The 11381-nt window shown below is 34.0% G+C and overlaps 3 protein-coding genes across 3 annotated transcripts; all 3 read right to left on the bottom strand.

Annotated features, from left to right (window-relative positions):
* Positions 1–1718: 1718 nt before the first annotated feature.
* LOC116349577 (beta-1,3-glucan-binding protein-like) lies at positions 1719–3575 on the bottom strand. The gene is made up of 6 exons (XM_031781081.1): positions 3347–3575; positions 3184–3284; positions 2961–3115; positions 2731–2894; positions 2393–2650; positions 1719–2232 (listed from the first exon to the last, which is right to left on the bottom strand). The coding sequence occupies exons 1-6, from the start codon at positions 3498–3500 to the stop codon at positions 1865–1867; spliced, it is 1200 nt and encodes a 399-aa protein (XP_031636941.1). The 5' UTR covers positions 3501–3575; the 3' UTR covers positions 1719–1864.
* A 744-nt stretch (positions 3576–4319) lies between these two features.
* Positions 4320–7127, bottom strand: LOC116349574 (facilitated trehalose transporter Tret1-like). Its single transcript, XM_031781076.1, has 7 exons — positions 6588–7127; positions 6122–6257; positions 5867–6052; positions 5454–5743; positions 5076–5380; positions 4781–4997; positions 4320–4581 (listed from the first exon to the last, which is right to left on the bottom strand). The coding sequence occupies exons 1-7, from the start codon at positions 6762–6764 to the stop codon at positions 4342–4344; spliced, it is 1551 nt and encodes a 516-aa protein (XP_031636936.1). The 5' UTR covers positions 6765–7127; the 3' UTR covers positions 4320–4341.
* Positions 7128–8947: 1820 nt separating this feature from the next.
* On the bottom strand, positions 8948–10105 carry LOC116349588. Its single transcript, XM_031781092.1, has 3 exons — positions 9973–10105; positions 9403–9900; positions 8948–9329 (listed from the first exon to the last, which is right to left on the bottom strand). The coding sequence occupies exons 2-3, from the start codon at positions 9898–9900 to the stop codon at positions 9108–9110; spliced, it is 720 nt and encodes a 239-aa protein (XP_031636952.1). The 5' UTR covers positions 9973–10105; the 3' UTR covers positions 8948–9107.
* Between the last annotated feature and the right edge of the window lie 1276 nt (positions 10106–11381).

The following is an 11381-nucleotide window of genomic DNA, read 5'->3' as shown; positions in this document are numbered from 1 at the left end:
CATATTTATAATTGTATTACGATAGTATGAAACGAATGAAAATGTCTCAATCGGTGTATTATATTCGGCAAACATATTAATTGACTCCTCAATTGTCAATTCATATACGTCAAATAAAACATGGCTTAAATTTAAGTGTTTCAATTTTTTCAAACTGGCCAACGGTCTGATTAACTCTCGATTCTCTTGATTCGTCAAGATATCGAATTTATTGGGCGGCAAAAACGAGTCTAATAAATTCAAGCACTCCAGATTCGGTGCATATCGACCGATAGTTTTGAATGTTTCTCTAGGCAACGGGATACATCCAGTCATTTCGAATCGTTTCAGCTGTGGATTGGACGACAAAAATCCAATTAACATGTCATTTGTTATGTCTTGGAATGAATGAAAGAAAACGTCTGTCAACTTGGCGAATGAACACAAAAAGTATAGTGGTTTTGGATTGTACATTGTAATTCGTAATGATTCTAAATTCTCTCGACTGAATTGAACAATCAAATTGAATAGATAGATATCGCGTCTTGAATCTTGATTAGACTCGAATTCAATGCGTCTGATTTTATGTCCAAATGTGCTGAAGAGAATTTTTGCGAGTTCGAGTGGGAAATTACAGTTTATATTGACTACACCAAACATTGAAGATGAGCACTGCAATGCGCATTCTTTGAATTGAGCGCATACTTTCGACGCTCTTAAAATGTCTTCTAAGCTAGAAAATCGATGAAGGATTTCTAAAAGACAATCATTGTTAAGCGCGTTGATGATGTTTCTTGATGAATGTGGTGCTGGTATGTCCATTTTTCTGGATGGCTGGCTGGCGATTAGTTCCATTCTTCAGTCTTTAATTAATAACTAATGGAATATCAATTAAATTTTAAACATTATCCAACTCCATTTGGGGGTTACTGACTCCTTGCCGATACTGCTACTTCTCGAATAAGCGAATTTGACATTCGCGCAGAGTCCGAATCCCCGAAGAGCATTTCGGTCACAAAGGCTATGTTAGCTAATAGCACGGCCGGTTTTTCTGAAATCGAAAACGGTCGATGTTGCTCGATTATGTTGATCAATTTCACAGAATACATAGCCCAAACACTCCAAACAAGTCGTTTTTTCTGTGACCAAAATGCTGTTTATATTATATAATCATTCAAAATTATAAACGTGGAAATAATTTGAATGAAGAATTTCAATAGATGCACTCACCTTTTCAACTATTTAAACTTGATGTGTCTTTTTAACTCAAACTGTTCACTTTGTTTTCGAAACACTAAATTAAACTAAACCAAGAATTTTTGTAAAAAATTTACTTCTGTTCTCTTAATGTGATAATGGGCGAGGCCAAAATGAATTTCTGTAATAGTTTTGTATGTTCAATATCTTCATAATTTACGTTGCGCTTAATGACTGCTTTACCTCTGACTGCTGTACTAATGACACAGTCATTAATGAATCAACTTTTACTACCTATAGCAACCTTTGAAACAATTGTCTTGATTTTTGTTCTCACTTTTTTTTTTCAGCATGTAGAGTCAATCGGCTCATTTGAAACCAAAATGACTGAGTGAGCTAATGAGTCAGTTTTATTTCGACTCTTGGCAACATAGTGCATCTAATTTTGGTCAAATTGTGCCTCCAATTACCCGACTAATTATCAAATATGCAGAAGTCATTGAAAATTGTGCTTTGGAAATAACATCGTTAAACTTAACAAATGTTTCTCATTTTTTTCTTTATTTTTATGAAATCAACAAAAAAATACAGATATGAAGCCACAAGATAAATCGAATATACTTTTCATGATTTGATAATATTAAACACAAGTCAGTGTTGATAAATTGTTTTTAGAATTTCTTTTTCATCAGAGTGCCCAAACTCGAACATAGTCAACGATGAGTGAAGCATCTCGAGACAAATTTTGGTCCAAATTCCAAGTTGGCAACCAAGCATTACGAGCATTCCAAAAATCAGCAGCTGCTGTTGGTGATTCATTAGTCCATGGCTTGTTTATTGCGTTGGACGCATCGTCTGGGAAATGTTGACTGCCACCAACTGCCAAATTCATTATTAAATAAAACTCTTGGTCGAATGGTGCCATATTTGTTGTTGATAAACGCCATGGATTCATCACGCCCGGTGCGATCGAATCAAACAATCCACGAGACCAAAAACCCGTACCAGCTTTGATAGCACCCGTTTCAACGTCATCGACACTAAACACAATTTTATCTAAATTAGATTGAGATAGAGAGAGAAGAAAACATTTTGCAAGTGAACATTGATTTTCATTGAGTATTTTTTTAATGAGAAAGGGGTCTCTGAATTTAAGAAAATTAAAAATATTTTCTCAACAAAATTTATGTTAATTTTTTGTTTGTTGACAATTTACCTGCCGTCCACTCCATTTGGTATCGATGAAATTCGTTGTTGAATCCATTGCCTGGCTTCGCATTACGCACAAACAATGCACTTTGATACAAATCCAAACTGGTGAATGGACCGAAATGAAGACTTGATGTAATCTGTTCGATGCCAATGTGTTTTTCGGCGTTTGTAAAATTGCGATTGCCTCGTGACAAAACTAAATCAATTTCACCAGATGATGGCCATGAACCGTATGCATTATCTTTTGGCAAAAACCAAATTGCTTTTGGAATATTGGCGAGAGAAAATTTATTATGATTCGGTGTGTACAATTTTCATAGGGCATATTTGTCCACAAGTTACCTGGGAAGAGCCAATCGCCTGCTGGCATTTTTGCACTAATTTCAACCTTTCCATATTTGAATGAGAATGAATCTTGCGTTCGAATTTTGGCACTTCGCACTGGATTTATTATCAATGGAACCGAACCAGTACGTTCACACCCGTAAAACGATGGATTTGTGCATCTAATGAAAAAAAAGTCGTACGCTAAATATACTAAAAAGCAAATAAATGCAAATCAATTTTCATACTGGTCAGCATCTGAGCCGCCGTGCAGATTTACAACGCCCGAACTTAAAAATGTTTCACCGTAAACATCGGATGTAAGCGTTGGCCGAATATGTAAATAGCCTTCTTCGCAGAATGAATTTGATCGATTGTTGGTGTACCATTGAAATTCCCATTTCTAAATCAAATTTCATGAATTTTCAAATTTTACAATAAAAAAACGCAATTTGTCATATAATAACTTACACCATCGCCGGATAAAGTGTTTTCATGTTGCCATTTTCGCGTATCAAAAATATCAAAAGTGTCTTCAAATATTAGGTCGCCCGAACAGTACTGGCCACTGGCTGTGTCGATCGAATTTTTATAAGATCGTGATTTTTGGTCAGCAAACGAAAATATAATTTACCTTTGTGCATGGCATACGTTCCACTGGCCGTTGTAATGGATGGTTCACATTTTGACGATCCGACGCCAACACCAAACGTACCAAGCGGTCCAATCGCTTGCACGAAACACACAATATATGCACAAACTATGCTCAACACAACGATTGCATTCATTTTAATTGATTCTTTTCTTCAAGAGTTTTCTTCTCCAAAAAAAACGGTTCACCGTAAGTAACACTGCACATTCAATTAGGAACTGCATTCATTGCAGCGACAACATTTCAATTTATATGCCAAAAATCGACTGAAAAAGATGCGCAATTCAATGTTGTACACTATGAGAATCGCCGTTTTTTTCTCCTCCATTCAGTTTTAGGAAAAACGGCGAAAATTCAATAAAACTATGACAAATTGAATTGATTCAAATCAAAAAATAGAATTTATGAGGCTCATCAACGCGAGCGTATGGTCAACGTCAAATGATTTCATTTGTATCATTTCATTTAGCAGAACGAAAAAAAAAAAACAACAACAACAACAACAATAACAAAGAGCACAAAAACGGTGGTTGAACAAGAATTATGAGTTGATGTGTAAATAAAGAAATCCAAGTGATTGCTTTATGGTGTGAACATTTTGAGATGCATGTTTTTCTCGTTGTGCTCAAGTTTAACGTCAATATTATCTCACCACACACCATTGACCATGAATTGAGTGAAAAAAAAAAAAGAAAAAAACAGACAAAAACATGCACTGAGCGCGCGTTCGCAGCAAAAATATTGCATTTGCTTATTTTCATGTATCAAGGAAATTTATATACACCGTTTGTTCGTTGCATTAACCATTCGGCATGACAACAGTCGTAAATTCTGGTGTTTAACAATGAAAAACTCAATTTAAATCATCCACGATGAGACATATTCCATCAAATTCCACACATAGCCTTCATATTTTCATTCATCTCGATTTTAATCAATAACAAAAACGTATTTCTATCAGCTTGTAATCAGTTTTTTTATTCAGTCGCTTCTTCTTCGGTTTTTACGAAAAACATTTCAATTTCTTTGAAGCTTTTGCCCAACGTTTCAGGCAAGAAGACATAAGTAAATAAAACACCAATAAAACTATTCAAAGCGAACAAATAGAATATTTGTTGCACGCCCAAGTAGTCCATGATGTATGGAAACACTTTTACTACACTGAACATTAAAATATATGCGATGGACATGATCAATCCGCCAAGTTTTCCTTTTACCTGAAAAAAAAAAAAAAACAAAACAATTTTTGGCATAAATAACAAAAAAATTTTTTTAGTGGACGAAAAATTGAAAATTTACTCGAATCAAAATTGAGGGAGGTCAGAATTGATTGGAATTGAACAGAAGGTGCTGTTCTCAGATTTTTTTAAGAAGGCATAATCGGATGGTATGTCAACACCAATGTGCATAATTTACCTCTATGGGAAGTAATTCGCCGATCAAAGTCCATGGAATAACCATAACGCCTAAAGAGCTGAAACACACGTAGCCAAGCACACAGATCAACAATATAAAATCACTTTTATTTGATGTATTTTGGTAGTGAATGTAAATGGCCGCACAAAATGTACAGAATGTCATGCCCAAACCCGAAAACAATAGAAATTTTCGTCGGCCAATGTGTTTGGAGAAGCTAAAAAGAATTGCACACAAAAATTGTTTAAATTTAAGAACAAAATTTGGGAAAATATTCGCATTAATTTATACTCACAATGCACACAAAATAGCCATTACAAAACGCACCACACCCAACATAAGCATGGCACCATATTCATTTATGTCACCGAATTTGCCGCCAATTTTTACAAACAGATCAATTGCATAGAATATTATTACATAGGGTCCGGAGATTTGTTGGAAGAAAAACAGTGCGCTCAGCAGAAAAAATGGCTTATACACTTTTGGCTTTTGTAAATGTGTAAGCCACGATATTTTACTGCCAGAATCTGTTGATAACCTATTTGATTGAGATTGCGTAACATTCTTTTGTATTAATTCCATTTCGTATTGACATCTCTGTTGGTGGGACAATCAATATTAACAATTTGTTTTTTGTTTTTTTCGTTTAAATTTATTAATTTTCTTTCACCTTATTCGATTTATAAATCCATTTTAGTGATGATTCAACGTCACCGTTTCGATCCTGTTGGAATGCAGCCAACCAATATGGACTCTCAGGAATGCGTAACATTAAAATGAACGTAAACATGGTGATTGCGCAAAAAATCAGAGCAATTGTTTGCCAATTGAAAAATAAGCCGAATAAACCAATCAACAAAATTCCCAACGACACAAATACACTGTTTAGACCAAGTAGCATTGGACGTAGCTTCGGATGTGCAATTTCACTCACATAAATCAACGATACTGTTGTTAAACCTAAAAAATCCAAACGTTAGCTTAATTGACCTTTTTTCGAGTTCGATTTTTTTTAATATTTCAAAAAAACCTTACACTTTTAACTTTTCAAATGATAAAATCGACTTCAAAGCAAATACGAACCGGCGCTTATACCGCTAATTATTCTAGCTGCATAAATAAATGTTACATTGTTGGCAAAATACATCAAAATCCAGCCGATGAAGATGGGAATACTTGTTGAAAGTGCAATATATCGTCTGCCAAACCGATCCATCAACGGGCCCACAATTAGAGAGCCCAAAGGAAGGCATATTGCCACTAAACTAGCTGCAATCATAATTGATGGAAATTAAATGACATTGACAATCAGTTTTGCCGAAAGAGATTTTAGCGTACCGATCCAAGTCGCTTCTGATCTATTTATATGGATATTGCTGTCTGTTTGATTCAGTTGTGCAACTAGGATGGCCGAGTAAGACATATTTACGCCCGCTTGAATTGTAATTGAATATGCTGCACATGATGCTAGTATCTAAAAAAAAGAACAACAAAACCAATCAGATAATTGTAAATTCAAAATATGAGTCAGTGAGATGCTTATTATTCGAACGCAAAATTTAGTTGTAAATATTTTGTTGGAAATGAATGAACTGGAAATTCAGCTGGAAAATTTCGATTTTGTGACATTTATTGAGTGTTAAACCACTTGAATCTCTGGACTTTAACTATTTTACGAGGTTAAAATTTGGAATACATTTGCATTTACTGCAAAATTTCAATTAATGTGCATTTCACTGTTTTTTTTTTTTTTTTTTTAACACATTTCGAAATTCATTGAATTTGAGCGTTGTTAAAAGTTTACCTGCGGTAAAGCGGTACCAAATTTGATACTACTTTTATATGGTTCACTTTTTTGAGATTCTGCTTGATATGATGATCGTTGATCTGAACCTAATTCCTTCTCATTTGGATTCGAACAGAATATCAATTGTCGATTTTCCAGAATTTCCGGAATAATATCACTGGCATCCTCTTCCATTTTGGCGAATCAATTTTATTCTCTTGCGTCAAATCGTGTGTATTCAATAAATCTTATTATCTCTGTTGAAATCACGCAAACACAGTATCAGTGTCAAAAGTATTTGACTCAAAACACCGACCGCACTCGATTGGCAGTGAAATTTATTTTTAAAATACACCAACGATCATTGACGCCGAGAGTTATAACTTATTTAAAATTTCATTTTATGTATTGCTTACGCAAAATTTTTAGAATAAAATGGAAAAAAAGCGACCAATACTATATATCTAAATATATACACAGATAACTCTATTAGTTGAAATTGATTGCAATTGACACAGACGAGTGATGGCATGGAATCATTCAAATCGAAATAAAAGCGTTGGTTTCGTTTTGTGTTCTGCAAGTCACTGACGTTCTGCAAGTACTGCGATCGTCACAGCATTCGAATGACGACAAAGAAGAAAAAAGTGATACGCTTATCAATATTGTTATCTCCACTTGTACTTTGTACAATCGTGTATGGCAAAATGAAAATTCTAACTTAATCGTTTCTAAACCCAATTTTTTTCATGATACATTTCGATGTGGATGATTTCATAAAATATTGCACTTCCATTGCCTCAAAACAATCAATTTTCAAATAGTTTCAATTTTTCGACATTTTTCAGGTAATTTTAGAGCAGCGTTTAGCTGCAAAATCGAACCACTTTATCTATTAACTCGTCATTCATCTAAATTCGCTCTTCCGTATTCGCTTTCAAGCGTTGCGAACTCATTGTTAAATCTTTATACTCAACTCGTGTCGAATGATTATTCGTGAGTTGTACATCATAAAATTTTTGTTGCTCTTTTTTTTCCGTTGACTTATAATTCAACTTGTTTAGTTGCTTCCATACATAAGTGTATATAATTTATTATATTTGGCGAAGAAAATGTCATTTTTATTCATTCTATTCTTCTCTTTTTCTAATAAGTTTGTTATCTTTATGGATTTACGTTATCCTACATTGTATCGTACTACCTCGTTTCCGGCATTGTACTGAAATATTTGTAACCTGGTGGATGCCATCTGAAATGTTTCACATTGCTGGTGAGCTCGGCCTTCATTTGTATAAGAGTAGAAAGTACAAAGTTCTTTCTACATTTCTGCCTTGTATCAAATAGCAGCTGAACTCAGCCAGATGAGCTATTCAAGTGACTTGAAAATATATAAACACAGAATCCTGCATGTTTTCCCGAACAGTTTCATCGTTGACATCAGTTTTAGAATAATTTTTCCATACTATTTCTATATGATCATAAAACCACAAATCTTTTCAATACGACTTCTGGTTTTATTTTCTATTTTAATGCAATTATGATTCGCAACTTGGGGTTACCCACGAACTCGATACTAGAAAAACTAGAACATATTAGAAAGATTTCAAATGTACATGTTATATGGCGTTTTACTAGAAATATTAGAAAATTAGCACATATTAGAATCCATGGTTTCCCCCTCGATTCGCAATCACCACTCTTCTCCCATTTGTAAGCGAAAAAAGTTGAAAAAGAAATCTTTGGAATTACAGCCGAATCAATAATGGTTATGTCCACATATTTCAAACTCTATTCAAATTAAAATTTGAATGTCATTGACTCTATTAATTGTATTGGGAATATGAATATATTTTTCTCATTTTCATACAGACATGTCAGAGATATGTTATCAAAGACTGAATATCACAGCATTTCATTTCAAAATCAGGTTTCTGTAGTTGTATCAGTACTATCATTGAAATGTTGTGGATACTTTTAATTAACAAAATAGGTTGCACTTCAAATCAGAAACAAGTACAATATGATTTAATGAGCAGCGATTGCGGGCGTACGTGTGTCTATATGTTGACAGTGCTAGTTTCATTATATTTGCAATATTGTTAATACATAGTCATTCAGTAACAGATCGTGCCTTTAGGTTACTTAGGTTAAGTGTCACCTTTAGGTCACTTCCATATAGTCTTGCGTTATGATAAAACCGGCTCTTATTAAACAACTTATCAAAGTTTTTTCGCTTGACAGCTATAAATAAACCGAATATTAAATGAGAAACACCATTTAATCGTTTGTATATTTTCTTGACTTAATATCTAAAAGTTCGCATAATTCTGATCGATTAAATGTTATAAGTTATAAAAATAAAGTAACCGTGAAGAGAATTGTTTGAATGCAAAAAAATGTTTTATTATATAGCTTCACAATTTAGCTTTATAATTTCAATTAAAAGTAAGAAAAGAAGTCCAATGTCTTGCAAAATGTCATCGAGTAGAGATTTCTTTAAACCGATTAAAAAAAATAAACGTGGAAACATCGTAGTCCTTACAAGATGTAACGAACGGCTGGTGCAGCAAGTGGGAGTACTTTTACACCCGCTGGTAGTTCGTCGTGGAATAAATCAGTGAATTGGTTGATGCCTAGTGCATATGTTGAAAAGCCACGTTCGAAGAGTTTGTTGTGTGCCTCAATGATGTCCTTTTCAATGAAGTACACTGTTTTACGGAACCGATCTTCAAAGCTGTCATAAACTTTGCCGTATTTCAACTGTAATCAATAATCAGTTTTCTTTTTGTTACTCAAGAAAGTATGATTGTAGTATGATATAAAATCAGTATACCTTGTAACTATCCCATTCATCTTGAGATCCTTCCAAAATGGAGCGCAAAGAGAAAAGTTCATCGCGTAAATAATCAGCGAAAATATCCAATTCCAATTTTTCGGTACCAAGTCCGTATGTGAGGAGTTCATCATATTTGGCGATTTTTGCTTTTGTCGCAAAGAAAATACCACGACGCATATGATCTTCAATTCCAACGTAGTTTTTACCGAATTTTTCCTTGTACGATTCCCATTTGGATAAATCAGATGCTGGAACAGCAGTTGGAATATATGAACGGTAGAAAGCGTGTTCAGCTGTTGGAATGTATGATAAAGCATGCGTGGATGGAATATATGATCGGTAAACAGTTGGTGCAACCGCTGTAATGGCCGGTTTGTAAACGGTTTTTGCAATTGGTAATATTGTTGGTGTAACCAATGGATTAAACAGTTGAATGCCTGGCGCAGCGCTACCAATGGCAAACAGGGCCACGAATACAGTGATGAATTTGCTCATCTAAATGGGCATAAAATCATGTTTAATTTAAAAAAATAAATATTTAATAATTTTCTCGAAAATTAGACTTACGTTTTCTTTAGACTTCAATGGTACTTGGTCAATCGCCAAATGATTTATGATTTATGAACTGATCTGTACCATTTATATATGATTTACAGTCATCCAGGAAAGGTGGTGATAACATTTAATGGAAAAAAGTAACCACATTTTAACTATTATTATAGACAGCTTGAAGGTACACTTTCTGATTTTGCCATATCAACGATGTTTTATCACAATAACTAATTGGATTTTATGCAGAACACCAGCTGAGAATAGAAATCGATCATAACAAGTTCATTATCACCTAATTAGCTTAACGTACACTTTTCTACATTTTTTTTATTTTGTTATTTTTCTGAGTATACATGGAAAATTTTTCGCAGATAAATTAACAACTATCAAACTTTCAACAAATATTCAATTTGAAAGCAAGGTAAATACATGATGTAGCCAAATCAACGTGCAATAGTAATTGTGATATTGTGATAAAACTTGAATGAGGTCAACCAAAAACCGATAAGGTTGATGAATTAATTTTTCGTCTCTATTTTATTCCAACATAAATACGTTTCTAAATCTCTTTCTTTTTCGTTGTTCTGATGTTTATTGCCACCGATGTTATACGGTGCATCATTGTTAGTGCATACAGTGACCGCTTTGCAGCGTTCGTTTTATATTTAGAACTGTGTGATTTGGTGAACGTGAGCGTGGAAATATATCTAATAAGAATCGTGAGCATTCACAACCTATACATTTGACTCTAGGCCCGAAGGTCTAGGGACTTCTCCAATATCTATTGTTTGGCAACATCAGGTCAGGATTTGTTTTATCGATATTTTTGAAAAACATTCATTTGCTTTTGACATACTAGAATAATTTTAAATTTTTGACAAAAATATTACTGTTCTTGTGTTGTTGATTCCAAACATGAGGTTTCATCTACTATCAAACGTGCATATACTAAACTCACGAATATTGAGCTTATTATAAACAAGTTGTTAATCAGTCTCAAAGTATCATTGGCAATGAAGCACCGAAAGAGTCCGACCACCGATCCGAATCGAGGTAGTCGGATTTAATAGTCTTGGCGTCGGTCGGCTTCGGAGTCGAAAAATCGACTCCGTTGCGAACTCTGTTCATTACACTCGAAAAAAGTAACCAATTATTAAGCTAAAACGCCAACATCTTCACACTGCGATAATTATCGACTGTTGTTTAAACTCATCAAATGAAACGTTTTACATTTCTGGGACTAACACAACTTAACATCATCAACGATAAATAATCATAAATTTAAGAAAAAGGTGTTGAAGAAGCCTATAAAATATGTCTAGACATTAATAAAGAAATTGCACAGAGAAGATAAAAATGATAACGATACTAGACGACCACGACGACGATAAAGAATAAGAAGAAGTATCTCAATTAATTTACCA

The sequence above is a fragment of the Contarinia nasturtii genome, unplaced genomic scaffold (genome assembly GCF_009176525.2).
Source record: "Contarinia nasturtii isolate CC-2019 unplaced genomic scaffold, AAFC_CNas_1.1 Cnas_scaffold_2934, whole genome shotgun sequence".
Lineage (NCBI taxonomy): Eukaryota > Metazoa > Arthropoda > Insecta > Diptera > Cecidomyiidae > Contarinia > Contarinia nasturtii.
This window is presented reverse-complemented; position numbering and strand designations above follow the sequence as displayed.

Coding starts and splice junctions, on each gene's coding strand:
- LOC116349588 (XM_031781092.1), bottom strand. CDS start 9,900: ATGAGCAAATTCATCACTGTATTCGTGGCCCTGTTTGCCATTGGTAGC. Junction 9,330..9,402: donor ATGAATGGGATAGTTACAAG/GTATACTGATTT, acceptor TATTGATTACAG/TTGAAATACGGCAAAGTTTA.
- LOC116349577 (XM_031781081.1), bottom strand. CDS start 3,500: ATGAATGCAATCGTTGTGTTGAGCATAGTTTGTGCATATATTGTGTGT. Junction 3,116..3,183: donor ACACTTTATCCGGCGATGGT/GTAAGTTATTAT, acceptor AATTTGATTTAG/AAATGGGAATTTCAATGGTA. Junction 2,651..2,730: donor AGGCGATTGGCTCTTCCCAG/GTAACTTGTGGA, acceptor ATATTCCAAAAG/CAATTTGGTTTTTGCCAAAA.
- LOC116349574 (XM_031781076.1), bottom strand. CDS start 6,764: ATGGAAGAGGATGCCAGTGATATTATTCCGGAAATTCTGGAAAATCGA. Junction 6,258..6,587: donor TTGGTACCGCTTTACCGCAG/GTAAACTTTTAA, acceptor TCTTTTTTTTAG/ATACTAGCATCATGTGCAGC. Junction 5,381..5,453: donor GGATTTATAAATCGAATAAG/GTGAAAGAAAAT, acceptor TCCCACCAACAG/AGATGTCAATACGAAATGGA.